Source organism: Salmo salar, chromosome ssa24 (genome assembly GCF_905237065.1).
Source record: "Salmo salar chromosome ssa24, Ssal_v3.1, whole genome shotgun sequence".
NCBI lineage: Eukaryota > Metazoa > Chordata > Actinopteri > Salmoniformes > Salmonidae > Salmo > Salmo salar.
In genome coordinates this window covers 6,456,001-6,472,088 of record NC_059465.1, presented here as the reverse complement: position 1 = coordinate 6,472,088, position 16,088 = coordinate 6,456,001, and the positions used below count along the sequence as shown (strand labels likewise).

General features: G+C 44.9%; 1 protein-coding gene across 3 annotated transcripts in view; it reads left to right on the top strand.

Moving 5' to 3' along the window:
* LOC106585190 (F-box and leucine-rich repeat protein 17) overlaps window positions 1-16,088 on the top strand; it is a 316,982-nt gene that overhangs the window by 203,996 nt on the left and 96,898 nt on the right. For all 3 annotated transcript variants that reach the window (XR_006761752.1, XM_014171122.2, XM_014171124.2), the window contains one exon: window positions 12,631-12,707. Coding sequence is in view for 2 of the 3 variants with exons in the window: in XM_014171122.2 (XP_014026597.1) it covers window positions 12,631-12,707 (77 nt within the window). In the remaining variant the exon portion in view is untranslated. The remainder of the gene's footprint in view (window positions 1-12,630; window positions 12,708-16,088) is intronic.

Here is a 16,088-nt window from a genome sequence, read left to right as displayed (position 1 = left end):
TTCCTACTGCTTTTGTCCCGCTAGGCAGCCGTGTAATTGCTGGGCGTGTGATAAAACGCGGCTACGCCCGCGTAAGGCTACAGTATTGTGTGTACCTAGAGCCATTCTCCTGGCTGCCTCCTTTATGCCTCTTCCATTGTGGCTCGCTGCTAAAGAGATGCGCTACACATGTCTGTTGGCTGACTGTCTGCAGGCTTTGTGATAGTAGGGGAGCGCAAGTCCTCAACTATTGTTGCTATTATTTCTCAGCCTGCCTTGTCTGGGTTCTCTGGTCGCACTGTGAAGGAGTAGATTAGCTCCACTTTGATACTAACACACACACACACACACACACACACACACACACACACACACACACACTCCCTTCCTTCCCGCCGTCTCCTGTGCTAAGCCCTGCTGTAGAGTTTGTGGCTGTGTCTGGGCCCAGTAAAAGTCCTGAGTAGACATGTTTCCATTAGGGGGTTAAGCCTGTGTGTTTGGAAGGGCCCCCATGTTCCACTGATGTAGTTCCACAGAGCGTTTTCCTGGGGACTCCTTTTTATGACGGACGTCTATAAGTTATTACATCAATAAGGATCGTATGTGGGACCGACTGCTACTACCACAAGGGCCCAGACTTGTACTGTAAACGGATCTGTACAGCCACTGTTCATGTGCTGGTGAAGAAAAATACATGTAAATAATGAGTTGAGGATGTTAGAGTACTGTAACGACCTTGTTGATCAACGGTCTGAAACAACGTAACCTACTAAACCGTTCCGTTTTTCAGTGCGGGTAATTCACACGGGCCTCTTAGCTGAAGCCGTGAGTTTTGTATTAAACGGAGAGTGGTTTTCTTTTTCTCTAAGCAGGTATCGAAGTCGTATTACCGAGCCGTGAACAGGCAGCAGTGTTACAGCACAGACAAAGCTTTGAGGAGCACCTCAGAAAGTGAAGGTACCGCGCAGATAAAAGCACTTTCTATAGACATACACGCGCTGACGTACGGCGCGGACAAAAACACTTTTCTCCCAGGAAATTGACGGCAGTCCAAGTCAGAGTGGTAGTCTTCTATTGCTCTCTTTGTGATTTCAAACGCCGGCCAAGGTTGACAAAAGTGCATGCTCGGAGCTGCTCTGCATCCATTTAAAAAAAAAAAAGGCCTCTGAAAGATCAATTATACACTTTATATGACTGGAGACATTAGCATATTTTTTTGTTTTTATTACGACAAATTACTTGTCTCTCTGCTGACACTGACAAAAAAGATCAATTTAAAAAACAACATTGTTTTTTATAATAGGTCTACGAGAAGGGGGGACACAAATAGAATATGATGTCCTTTTAAACTGGAGGAAATGATTGTCCAAAAACTAACTTTCAAGTTGTAGCGACCCAACAATCATAGAGCGTGAATATGCGCGGTTTGCACTCACGGGTGATATGGCCGATTCTCTCTGCCTAGTGCCAATAAGATAAGCTATTTGTTCGTTCAATTAAGTTGGGAATTTGTATAACTTAAAGACAAATTAGTCTTTTAAAGTGTCTTCTCTTTACAGCAATAGCCGTTTGCATTCATAACTATGTTTTCCCATGATTGAATTTTGAAATACTGCGATATGCCTGACTGGGTTTCTCTATCATTGACAGTCACAACTCAACAATCATGTATTTGGTATTTGCTGCCCAAATTGCGCGCGCTGCCTTTATTTCCGACTGTAGGCATTGCGATTTAAAACAATCCACAACTTATTTGTTAAGGCTAGGGGAAGCTAATCATCCTATTTTGAATGATTTTCTTTCTTTCTGTATAGATAGGAGTATGCTAATTAGGCTATATCATTTTGGCAATTTAATTCATTATACTTAGGGAAACGTTAGCTTCCCCTAGCCCTATTGACGCGTCACCTATGAGCCTATGCCCATCTACTATCCCCCATAGTAGAAAAGTTGACCTATTCTATTGGTCTGCTTGTCGAGAAAGGCATAGCCCAAATTGACTCTGGGACTGTTGTGGGACAATAAATCCCAAATCCATACAACCTGTGGGCCTAGACTGCGCACAAGGCAGTAGGCTACATGCGAATGTGCATTTGGCTACCGGACAATGAAAGAAAGTTGAAAACCAATAGAACATGAGAGAAATAGGCTACTGGTTTCAATGGCATGAAAGTTTATGAAATAATTCTGGTCGAATTTTGCCTAGACTACTTTAAAGCAAGGTCAAACATGCCTCATAATATGTATTAAAACGCTCAGGTTAAATCAAAATAAATACAAATTCAAACTACATTTTGTTACATTACAGCCTTATTCTAAAATGGAGTAAATAAAACAATTTCCTAATTAATCTGCACACAATACCCCATAATGACAAAGTGAAAACAGGTTTTTTGAAATGTTTGCAAATGTATAAAAAATGTACATAAGTATTCAGACCCTTTGCTATCAGACTCGGGTCCATCCTGTTTCCATTGATCATCCTTGAGATGTTTCTACAATTTGATTGGAGTCCACCTTTGGTAAATTCAATTGATTGGACATGATTTGGATAGGCACATACCTGTCTATATAAGGTCCCACAGTTGACAGTGCATGTCAGAGAAAAAATTAAGCCATGAGGTCAAAGGAATTGTCCGTAGAGCTCCAAGACAGGATTGTGTCGAGCCACACATCTGGGGAGGTGGTACCAAAATGTTTCTGCAGCATTGAAGGTCCCCAAGAATGCAGTGGCCCCCATCATTCTTAAATGGAAGAAGTTTGGAACCATCAAGACTCCTTCTAGAGCTGGCCGCCCGGCCAAACTGAGCAATTGAGAGAGGAGGGCCTTGATCAGGGAGTTTACCAAAAACCTGATGGTCACTCTAACAGAGCTGGGAGATGGGAGAACCTTCCAGAAGGAAAACCAGGGGAAAATGAACGGTGCAAAGTACAGAGATCCTTGATGAAAACCTCAGGACCTCAGACTGGGGTGAATTTCACCTTCCAACAGGACAACGACCCTAAGCACACAGCCAAGACAACGCAGTAGTGGCTTTGGGACAAGTCTCTGAATGTCCTTGAATGGCCCAGCCAGAGCCCGGACTTGAACCCGTTCGACCATCTCTGGAGAGACCTGAAAATAGCTGTGCAGCGTCGCTCCCCATCTAACCCGACAGACCTTGAGAATGTCTTCAGAGAAGAATTGCAGAAACTCCCCAAATATACAGTTGAAGTCGGAAGTTTACATACACCTTAGCCAAGTACATTTAAACTCAGTTTTTCACAATTACTGACATTTAATCAGAGTAAAAATACACTGACTTAGGTCAGTTAGGATCACCACTTTATTTTAAGATTGTGAAATGTCAGAATAATAGTAGAGAGAATGATTTATTTCAGCTTTTATTTCTTTCATCACATTCCCAGTGGGTCAGAAGTTTACATACACTCAAATAGTATTTGGTAGCATTGCCTTTGAATTGTTTAACTTGGGTCAAATGTTTCGGGTAGCCTCCCACAAGCTTCCCACAATAAGTTGGTTGAATTTTGGCCCATTCCTCCTGACAGAGCTGGTGTAACTGAGTCAGGTTTGTAGGCCTCCTTGCTCGCACATGCTTTTTCAGTTCTGCCCACAAATGTTCTATAGGATTGACGCCACGGCTTTGTGATGGCCACTCCAATACTTTGACTTTGTTGTCCTTAAGCCATTTTGCCACAACTTAGGAAGTATGCTTGGGGTCATTGTCCGTTTGGAAGACCCATGTGCGACAAAGCTTTAACTTCCTGACTGATGTCTTGAGATGTTGCTTCAATATATCCACATAAATTTCCTTCCTCACAATGCCATCTGTTTTGTAAAGTGCACCACTTTCTCCTGCAGCAAAGCACCCCCACAACATGGTGCTGCCACCCCCGTGCTTCACAGTTGGGATGGTGTTCTTTGGCTTGCAAGCCTCCCCCTTTTTCCTCCAAACATAACGATGGTCATTATGGCCAAACAGTTCTATTTTTGTTTCATCAGACCAGAGGACATTTCTCCAAAAAGTACAGTATTTGTCCCCCTGTGCAGTTGCAAACCATAGTCTGGCTTTTTTATGGCGGTTTTGGAGTAGTGGCTTCTTCCTTGCTGAGCGGCCTTTCAGGTTGTCGATATAGGACTCGTTTTCCTGTGGATATAGATACTTTCCTCCAGCATCTTCACAAGGTCCTTTGCTGTTGTTCTGGGATTGATTTGCACTTTTCGCACCAAAGTATGTTCTTCTCTAGGAGACAGAACGCATCTCCTTCCTGAGCGGTATGACGGCTGCATGGTCCCATGGTGTTTATACTTGCGTACTATTGTTTGTACAGATGAACGTGGTACCTTCAGGTGTTTGGAAATTGCTCTCAAGGATGAACCAGACTTGTGGAGGTCCACAATTATTTTTCTGAGGTCTTGGCTGATTTATTTTGATTTTCCCATGATGTCAAGCAAAGAGGCACTGAGTTTGAAGGTAGGCCTTGAAATACGTCCACAGGCACACCTCCAATTGACTCAAATGATGTCAATTTGCCTATCAGAAGCTTCTAAAGCCATGACATCATTTCCTGGAATTTTCCAAGCTTTTTAAAGGCACAGTCAACTTAGTGTATGTAAACTTCTGACCCACTGGAATTGTGAAATAATCTGTCTGTAAACAATTGTTTAAAAAACTACTTGTGTCATGCACAAAGTAGATGTCCTTACCGACTTGCCAAAACTATAGTTTGTTAACAAGAAATTTGTAGAGTAGTTGAAAAAACGAGTTTTAATGACTCCAACCTAAGTGTATGTAAACTTCCGACTTCAACTGTAGGTGTGCCAAGTTTGTAGCGTAATACCCATGAAGACTTGAGGCTGTAATCGCTGCCAAAGGTGCTTCAACAAAGTACTGAGTAAAGGGTTTGAATATTTTATTTTTTTATACATTTGCAAAAATTTCTCAACCTGTTTTTGCTTTGTCATTATGGATTATTTTGTGTCGATTGATGAGGGGGGGAAAACTATTTAATCAATTTTAGAATAAGGCTGTAACGTAACAAAATGTGGAAAAAGTCAAGGGGTCTGAATACTTTCCGAATGCATCGTATATGTTTTCAAAACGCATACTGCTTCCAGCTTATTGCAAAATGTTGCGTGATGTGCTGCTGAAGCTTGCCTTCCATTGCCTATGTATTTGAATGGGGAATAGGAAGCCCACTTCAATTACCAGTTGAGAAATTTTAAATAGTATCTCTTTTTAATCGTGGCCCAAAAACTATTTTTAACACACGATTGCATTTACAATTGTTGCACATTGACTGTGCTTATAAAAGTGTTGTCTGACAGATTTTCCACTCAAAGGCTCAATATCTGTTTGTTGTGATAAAATACATAATGAATATACACACTCACTAATTCTGCAAAATGTAGCAAATGACCCATAGACCAGTTGTAATGAACACGATGGGAGACAGAGCTGGTCTCAAGCGCAGGTGCAGCAGGTGTTTATTTGTAATGGACCACAGGAGGAGGCAGGTAGCTGGGTCCAGGGGCAGGCATAGGGTCATACACAGGGGGTCCAAAAAGGCAACAGTACAGGCAGGGACACGTCTAGAAACGTCGTCGAGAAGATCAGGCAATAGGTTGATAACAGGAAATCCGATATGCTAAAGCACAGGCATGGAATAGGCAAAAGGCGTCGTTAGTTTTTGCCTGCCTCACTATCATACACGGGAGGATTTAAATTACTGGAAAAACTGAACTCCGAATTGAAGTGTGTCACAAAACAAACAATACCTCACAATGATGGGGTGCAAAGAACTGAACTAAATAGTGTGTGATATTGACATACAGGTGATCAGAATTCAGGTGATTGGGATCTGGAGAATGAGCTGCGTTCAGGGGATCTACGTGTTTGACAGTGAGTTGGAAGCAGACGTTACACCAATAAGCAGGACCGGTCAATTGTATTTACATCAACTGGCATTTTCATTTTTTACGTTTTTTTTTTTAAACATTTATCAGACGCTCTTATCCAGAGCGACTTACAATAGTGAATGCATACATTTCATGCATTTTTTATTAATTTTTTTGCACTGGCCCCCTGTGGGAATCGAACCCACAACCCTGGCGTTGCACACACCATGCTGGCGTTGCAAACACCATGCTCTACCAACTGAGCCACAGGGAAAACATCAATGAACAGGCTAAAAATCATTATTTTGCAATGGGATTTTTTTGTTTGTTTCCTGGACAATTTTATTTATCATTTTTTAATCAAATTTAACGACCAAAAGCCGGCTATTATCGGCTAATGGAAACCCTTGTGTGTGTTTGTGAGTCTGTGTTTGTGTGTTCCGTGCTGTGCTGTGCTGATTTACCTCTGTGTGTGAGGAGACGGTTGTATTATTGTTTACCTAGCTCCATGTGACAGCGTGGTGACAGGGAGTCAAAACACTCTGACCCCCAGGGAGACACCACCAGGCACATCGCACGCTCTCTCTCGCGCTCTCTCTTGCATTCTCTCTCTCGCATGCTCTCTCTTGTATCTCCCTCTTCTCGCTCGCTCTTTCCCTTTGTGTGTCACACTCTTCTCGCTCACACGCTCTCTCGCTCTCCCTCTCTGTGTCTCACTTCTCTTGCTCTCTCCACCTCTCACTTTCTCTCTTTACTTTCTTTCTCTCTCTCCTCTCTGTACAGTAGCGTCATACACAGAGCTGTTCTGTTTTCTTGTCTGAATTCTGTGTTTTGTTAAGTGTTTATTGTCTTGCCTACAGGTAATTTCCAATTCTCATTCTCTTTGCTCATCTCCTCTATTGCCACTTGTTCATCACTTCTTTCTCACTCGTTCTCATTTTATTTCTACCTCTCCCTCTTTATTCTATGCCACTCACACTAATCACTCAGCTGTATAGTCGTTTTGTTGTCATAGCAACTCTTTTGTTGTCATAGTAACTCCCGGTTGAGCCAGTAGTGGGAAGTGACAGGTAGTCGAACACAGAGTTCTGGACATTAATTGTCCCATCATATTGCTTGATACAAATGTAGGAACACCTATGAAGCATTTGTCGATTTACCTTACTGGAAAAAAAGATCAATGCTTAAACAAGTACAGAAGAAAACATGAACACAAGAATCAACCACTTATGAGTTCAGAAACATATATTCCTACACACTGTCCAGTACTAAGTGAAGCAATAGTAATGCCTGTACATCTGCCATCATCATTCTTACCCCACCACCAGCAGCACCATTGCTCCTGGCACTAGGACTACTGGTACATTAATATATTGTAGCATAGAGATATTTTGCATACTAAGCCCCGTCTTCCATGTGAGTGTGTGTTACTATCTCTCTCGGTATTCTAGTGGGCACACTCCGCCAGGGCCTTTTGTCATGGTAGCTCGACATGATTGAAAGAGAGTGGATCACTAATTCATGTCAGCTGAGCACGGGACATGGGCATGGGGGAACCAAGGGTAGGCAGGTGCTTGTTGCTTCTCAATCAGGGGGAATTCTTTAATGTGACACTCACTGTGCCGTCTTCCTCCTTAGATCCTCTCCTCTCTTCTACTCTTCATCGCCTCTCATCCCAGCTGGGTCTCATGAAAGACCTCTCTGGCTCACTGTCTCACTTTTTTGCATCTATCAACCTCTCGTGCTATTGCTCGCTCGCTCCCTCCCTCAATTTCTCTCTCTCTCTGCCCCTCCCTCAATTTCTCTCTCTCTGTCTCTCTCTCTCTTGCTCTCTCTCTCTCTCTGCATTTCTCTCCCTCCCCCCCCCCCCCGTCTCTCTGATGTTGGCTCTAATTGGGTTTGGCCTGACCCCAGAGATCAGGGCACACAGTAACAAGCTCTCGGAGGAACCATCACTCTCCTCCCTCATCCCTCCATCCGTTACCCCTCTATCTCTGCTCAACGTGCTCATTTGTCAGCCTGGATGGTCACTAATGCTGCAGCACTAATATACTCCACGGAGAATGATGATCCATGAGACTTAATGGTTCTTCTGTCTCAGCTCCCCAGTTTGACTGGTGGGTCAGTTTGACCAGTCGGCTCTACTTGTCACGTTTGATGAGATCTGAGTAGGTCTTTGCCGTTTTCTCTACTGTGACCACCACAGCCAGAGTGCGGCGTCTCAGGTTCCCCGTTTTGTCCAGAACGGCGCCACGTTTCGCAGAATAACCGAATTAGTGGAGCTGTGTGCATTTGAACTCGTACAAGACAAACATTTACAGTTTAGAAGGAACCGGTAACTGTTTAGAGTGGCCTATTTAGAATGACCGCATGTCTATTAGAGTGCATGGTTCACGGTGTGGACTGCGTATCAGGTCACCTCAGCTGTGGGGGAGAGGGGTTTGCAGGGATATGGAAACAGCATTAGTTGTGTGGAGAGCAAGGTACTGTCGCCTGATGGTCTAACAATGGTCCTCAATGATCTTTTTATGGGCGCCACTGAAACACATCAAACTGCAGTAAATTTACAGGAATGTTCTTTCCTCCATTTGGATAATCGTCTTCAGTGGAAATGGAAAGAGAGGTGGATGCGAGGGAGAGGAGACGGGAGGGAGAGGCACAATGCAATATAAAAGCTTATCTATCTATGTGGATTCAGACCAGTGAACTCAAGCTAATGGGGTAGGGCACATGTTGGGAGGCGGATACACTCAATACAGCAGGAATAGTCCCATGTACCCATTCTTGTTGCTACTGTCACATACTTTTCTGATTGGCTTATATCTTTTGAGTCTTCCGTTGCAAATGTGTCACAATACATGAGAATACTTATCCATGTTGTGTTTCATATGCGAGAGCATATTTATCATATCACCTAAAAACTGGAGAATCACACATGCGGATGAAAAAGATGGGCCCGGTAAATGCGATTTGTCTCAGTTCAACTGGAAATGTGTTGCATTGACTCTCAGTGAAATTGTGTAACCCAAATAGCGCCCTATTGCCTATAGTATGCTACATGGGCACTGGTCAAAAGTGGTACACTATCGGGAATAGGGTGCCATTTGGGACCGAAGCCACGGAACAATGGAATCGTTTTCTGCTTGTGATCCTGATTCTCTGGAGGGAGTGTGTGACATGAGGTGTTTGTGATGATGGGGATTGAAGGTTCTATCCTGTGACAATGTTCTGCTCCTTCCTGTTGTCACAGGGTACCACTGTTTCGACATGTCATCACATTGTCCGAAAAATAATTGACTTGGAAAACAGGAGTATTATTCAGATTAGGTCCTGTAGTCATAAAGCTTTACACAATTACATCAGATCGTTTCACATCAGATATTCTTCAAAAGACCAATATCTGATGTGAAAAGATCTGATGTAATTGGTCAAAAGATCCGAATTGGGCTGCCTGTGTAAACACAGCCTAAAGCCCAATTCAGAGGAAAAGCATTTGGAAATAGAATACATTTGATTGAATGACAGAGAAAAGACGGGCCGCGAGCGTCAACAGTGTCTACAGCGTCATAGTGTAGCTTATGAAATTAGAAAGCAAGTCTATTTTTCTGGCGTCTACGTGGAGCAATACTGGTAAAGTAAGCAGATAAAATGTGAGGGTCGTTTGTAGAAAAGGAATTAGTTGAGTTGTTCAAATCAAATTGTATTGGTCACATACATATATTTAGCAGATGTTATTGCGGGTGAAGTGAAATGCTTGTATTCCTAGCTCCAACAGTGGAGTAGTATTTAACAATTCACAACAAAACACACAAATCTAAAAGATAAAGAATGGAATTAAGAAATATATAAATATTCGGACGAGCTGTCGGAGTGGCATTGACTAAAATACAGAAGAATAGAATACAGAATATACATGTGAAATGAGTAAAGCAGTATGTAAACATAATTAAAGTCATGAGTGTTCCATTATTAAAAAGACCCTTAATTCCATGTCTATAGGTCAGCAGCCTCTAAGGTGCAGGGTTGAGTAACCGGGTGGTAGTCGGCTAGTGATGGCTATTTAACAGTCTGTCGGCCTTGAGATAGAAGCTGTTTTTCAGTCTCTCGGTCCCAGCTTTGATGCACCTGTACTGACCTCGCCTTCTGGATGATAGCGGGGTGAACAGGCAGTGGCTCGGGTGGTTGATGTCCTTGATGATCTTTTTGGCCTTCCTGTGACATCAGGTGCTGTAGGTGTCCTGGAGGGCAGGTAGTTTGCCCCCAGTGATGCGTTGTGCAGACCGCACCACCCTCTGGAGAGCCCTGCGGTTGCGGGCGGTGCAGTTGCCGTTCCAGGCTGTGATACAGCCCAACAGGATGCCCTCAATTGTGCATCTGTAAAAGTTTGTGAGGGTCTTAGGGGCCAAGACGAATTTCTTCAGCTTCCTGAGGTTGAAGAGACGCTGTTGCGCCTTCTTCACAATACTGTCTGTGTTGGTGGACCATCTCAGATCGTCGGTGATGTGAAGCTTTCCACCTTCTCCACTGTGCTCCCGTCGATGTGGATAGGGGCGTGCTCTCTCTGAAGTCCACGATCAGCTCCTTCGTTTTGTTGACGTTGAGGGAGAGGTTATTTTCCTGGCACCACTCCGCCAGGGCCCTCACCTCCTCCCTGTAGGCTGTCTCGTCATTGTTGGTAATCAGGCCTACAACTGTTGTGTCGTCTGCACAGTTGATAATTGAGTTGGAGGTGTGCGTGGCCATGCAGTCATGGGCGAACAGGGAGTACAGGAGGGTGTGGTCCGTCAGGAAGTTCAGGACCCAGTTGCACAGGGCGGGGTTCAGACCCAGGGCCCCGAGCTTAATGATGAGCTTGGAGGGTACTATGGTGTTGAATGATGAGCTATAGTTAATGAACAGCATTCTTACGTAGGTATTCCTCTTGTCCAGATGGGATAGGGCAGTGTGATGGTGATTGCGTCATCTGTGGATCTGTTGGCGCGGTATGCAAATTGTAGTGGGTCTAGGGTGACAGGTAAGGTGGAGGTGATATGATCCTTGACTAGTCTCTCAAAGCACTTCACGATGACAGAAGTGGGTGCTACTGGGCGATAGTCATTTAGTTCAGGTACCTTTGCCTTCTTGGCTACAGGAACAATGGTGGCCATCATGAAGCATTTGGAGACAGCAGACTGGGATAGGGAGAGATTGAATATGTCCGTAAACACACCAGCCAGCTGGTCTGCGCATGCTCTGAGGACGCGGCAAGGGATACCGTCTGGGCCGGCACTTGCAAGGATTAAGACTTTTAAATGTCTTACTCAAGTCGGCCACGGAGAATGAGAGCCCACGGTCCTTGGGAGTGGGCCTCATCGGTGGCACTGTGTTCTCCTCAAAGCTGGCGAAGAAGGTGTTTAGCTTGTCCGGGAGCAAGACGTCGGTGTCTGCGACATGGCTGGTTTTCCCTTTGTAATCCGTGTTTGTCTGTAGACCCTGCCACATGCACCTGTGTTACGGTCTTCCCTATGCTAAGTAGACTAAAGACGTAGTTTAAAATGTATTGGGCTGTAAGCTAAGGTTTATCAGTCAAATAGGTTACATGTTTGAAACAATTCGCAGTCTTCCTGTGTTTATTTCGATTGTAGGCATATAGCCTAGGCAGGTTTACGTCCGGAAAACTCGAGAACTCCGATTTCAAAAGAGAATACTGTTTATGTAGAAGAGAAAGACTTGGTTGTTCGTAAACAACTCGCGATTATTAGCTACAACGTCCTCCTGAGCTAGCAAAGCAAGGTGAGTCGAATGTGAGTCAAAAAGGAACCCTCAACAATAACTCCCAGGGCCGACATAGCAACTGTTTATTGTGGATTTCCATGACAGTTACGTTGGCATAGGCTACGCAGTGTATGTGAATTGATGCTGGCGACTTTAACATGCAGCTTTCATGCCATTGACGGGAGTCTCTCTCTGTGTGATTCCGGCTTAAAAGACTACTCAGAGATACTTTTATGAACACTGGCCCAGAACTTGAAAGGCCTAGCGTTCAGCTGTAGCAGATAGTGGCGCTTCATACTATCCCACTCTAACCTCATGGGAAAGCCCCCGTGTGCATTTGACGAAATGAAATATGCCGCATAATCCGGACAAAAACATCAGAGGGTTTTGCTGAAGGTTAATGGGTCAAACGCATTGATCAAACCAGTGTTGCTAACCCTCGCCTCATTAGGACCATTTACAGAAAATCATCTGAAACAGCTTCTCTGATCTTCCTCCGGCCTCCCCTGGAGTGCGCACACACACGCACACGCTCACGCAAGAACGTGCGCACACAGACATGCGTGCACACACACATACACGGGGGGGGGTCTCTAGGGTCCCAGGGAGAGAGACTGGGCCGAATGCAGATATTCCACCACTGAGCTCCTTTTGAAGTGTAAAAACACACACACACACACACACACACACACACACACACACACCCTCTCCGTCCGCTGCGTTATCGTAGGCCCTGGTCTGTGGGCTCTAATGAGAGCAGATCATGGTTAATTATTGATCAGTGTAAGTGTTAGGAGAAGCACACAGTGAAATATATATGAACAGATATGTCCCTGGAGCTGTCATGGTTAACCTATAGTGGGGAATACTGCCTGCCGTGAGCGCGTGCGTAGAAGTCGTAAAAGCATAGAGCCAGACCCTGTGTGTTTTGAAAACTCTTCGGGTGATCCGGAGCTTTCCTCTCATCTCCCCTGTTTCTCTCTCTCTCTTCCTCCCAGGTGTGTGGAGATCATCGCCAAGGAGGGGAGGAGTCTCAAAGAACTCTACCTGGTCTCCTGCAAGATCACAGACCACGGTAAAAATGGCATTCTATGTGCTATATTTCTATAACTAACTTTATGAACAGTCGGACAGAGAGCGTTTGGGTGAGAGTTACTGTACTGTGTGGGTCTGTGTGTGTGCGCGTGTGTGTGTGTGTGTGTGTGTGTGTGTGTGTGTGTGTGTGTGTGTGTGTGTGCGTGTGCGTGCGCGCGTGTGTGTGTGCGTGCGTGCGTGCGTGCAGCAGGGCTTTCATTGAGTAACCTCCCTTTTAGCTGACCTCAGAAAGTTGACTGTGTGTCTCTTCCTCTGGGCTCTGTCCTCTCTCACCCCTTTCACCTCTACTCTCATCATCTAAACACCTCATCTATAATCCACACATACTGGATCTGATCTCAAATCAGTCTGAACCTCTCTCCTCTGGAAGAATTGTAATACTCAAACCCGGTACAGTATAGTTTATAAAACATGTTTGCATGTCCAGACCTTGTTCGTGTGGACGTTCCCACTGCAAACTCACATTACTTGTATGTCGGTGTGTTTCACCCCCAGAGTAAGATCCTATGGTGCCTTAGCCTGGTCTGTGGTGGTCAGTTCACTGTGTTCATGTCTTGAATCGTTCAGGGGTTCCACTGCCATGTGTTTTTCCTCTAGCCGACCCATAGTGAGTGTAATCACTGGACCACTCCCCTTCAGAGTCTCTGTGTTCATACTGGAGCTGAACCGTGGACCGACCACTTGATAAATGACCACAATAGTACATTAGCGAGCTCTTTCTCTCTCTCTCTCTCTTTCTCTGTCTCTCTCTCTCTGTCTCTCTGTCTTTCTCTCTCTCTCTCTCTCTCTCTGTCTCTCTGTGTGTGCAACACTCACTACCGGGTTCCAAACTGCCTCTGGAAGCAACGTCAGCACAAGAACTTGTTTGTTGGGAGCTTCATGAAATGGGTTTCCTTGGCCGAGCAGCTGCACACAAGCCTAAGATCAACACGCAAAATGGCGAGCGTCGGCTGGAGCGGTGTAAAGCTCGCCGCCATTGGACTCTGGAGCAGTGGAAACGCGTTCTCTGGAGTGATGAATCACGTTTCGCCACCTGGCAGTCCGACAGACCAATATGAGTTTGGCAGATGCCAGGAGAACACTACTTGCCCGTATGCGTAGTGTCAACTGTAAGGTTTGATGGAGGAGGAATAATGGTCTGGGGCTGTTTTTCATGGTTCAGCCTGGGCCCCTTAGTTCTAGTGAAGGGAAATCTTAACACTACAGTATACAATGACATTCTAACTTTGGCAACAGTTTGGGGAAGGCCCTTTACTGTTTCAGCATGACAATGCCCCCGTGCACACAGTAAAGTCCATACAGAAATGGTTTCGGTGTGGAAGAACTTGACAGGCCTGACCTCAGCCCCATCGAACACTTATGGGATGAATTGGAACAGCGACTGCGAGCCAGGCCTAATCGCCCAACATCCGTGCCCCTACATCACTAGTCCCCGCAGCAATGTTCCAACATCTAGTGGAAAGCCTTCCCAGAAAAGTGGAGGCTGTTATAGCAGCAAAGGTGGGGGGGACCAACTCCATATTAATGCACATAATTTCGGAATGAGATGTTCCCGCGAGCAGTTGTCCCCATACTTCTGGTGGTGCGTGGCCGAATAGAAACGCCCTCTCTCCGAGATCTAATAGAATAATGGTTGGCTTTCCTGCTCCAGCCTTTGATAAATGCAATCAAAGCACTGAGCTTTCCATCTGCCATTCTGGGCCAGTCTGTTCCGCCCATCTCCTACTCAAATGATTCTATATTAATGGCCTCTTGAACAACATTTGAGATGTCCACAAGCCCCTTGTGATTAAGTGTTCCGTTTTCCCCCGTCATTCGCTTCCTGTGTGTTTGCTTTTTATTGGAGAGAATGGGGGAGGGAGTGAGGGAGGGGGGGTAGAGAGAGAAAAAGAGAAGGAAGGAAAGAGCTGTTGGTAATGGACATGTAATTACACTTTAAACTTCTAATGACGCTGTTCAAAACAACTCATTTCACTTGTGATGTATCAGGTTGTAACAGCAGAGATGTAGGGGAGAGAGAAAGGGATCAATTGTATGCCACTAACCTGGCAGGATATACTAAAGTCATTTACTCTCATACTGAAAGCCCCTATTAGGCCTGATAACCAAAACCTCCTGGCGTCGTTTAGTCCAACACACACACACAAACACACACATACACACACACACACAAAATACATGCTTCTAACTGTAAATCCCTGCCTTCCTTATGTTCATTGTATTGGTAAATATTTTAAAAAAATACAACCGCCCCCCCAAAAATACGAAAGTTTAAGAAATATGTTAATGTGCAGTTCACACACACACACTACACACACTCCTAACTGAAACCTCATGTCGTGGTTAAGCCCTCTTTCATGTCGTTTGGCCAGTAATTGTGTTGAGAACAGGCTAAAGCACTGCCGGGCCTGCCTGGATTTACAGCAATGACACACACTTCCCCTCTCTAACTACTCTGCTGTGAGTGTCTGTCTCTGTCTCTCTCTCTCTCGCTCTCTCTCTCTCTCTGCTGTGATGAGGCTGATGGACAACTGTTGTGGAGGGAGCAGCATTACACCATGCCCAATCGATTGTCCTATTTAGCTAGCTAGTTAGCTTGCTGGTGCTAGCTAATTTGTCCAGGGATATAAATATTGGGTCTTCTACTCTGACAATTAATCCACACATAAAGCGGTCAACTGAGTCGTTTCTAGTCAACTCTCCTCCTTCGAGGCTTTTTCATCTTTGGACTTTATATGGCGATTAGCAACTAACTTTCATAATAAGGTGTATTACCACAACCAACCTCAGTTCATCTTTCAATCACCAACGTGGGTATAACCAATGAGGAGATGGCACGTGGGTATATGCTTCCAAAAACCAATGAGGAGATGGGAGAGGCAGGACTTGTATCGCGTTCTGCGTCACGAATAGAGGTGACGCAGAACAAGTAGAGGTGACGCAGAACAAGTAGAGGTGACGCAGAACAAGTAGAGGTGACGCAGAACAAGTAGAGGTGACGCAGAACAAGTAGAGGTGACGCAGAACAAGTAGAGGTGACGCAGAACAAGTAGAGGCGACGCAGAACAAATAGAGTTGGCGCAGAACAAATTTTGCAACACTCGAGCAGGCGCCGCGACCGGTGTGGCCAGCATGTTAGAGACTGTTGTGGAGGGAGCAGCATTAGAGACCGTGTCAACAGGACAGAAGACATATCATGATGTGAACACCCAAACACACCTTCACACTCTCTGTTTATCTCTGCTTTTCTTTCTCTCTGTTTTTCTCTCTCTCTCTCGTGCTGTTTATTGTTGTCTCTGTAGTTGCCAGCAGACATTTGCTTCATTCCCAGCTCAGTTTTGCTGTTAAGTCTTCTCTCTCT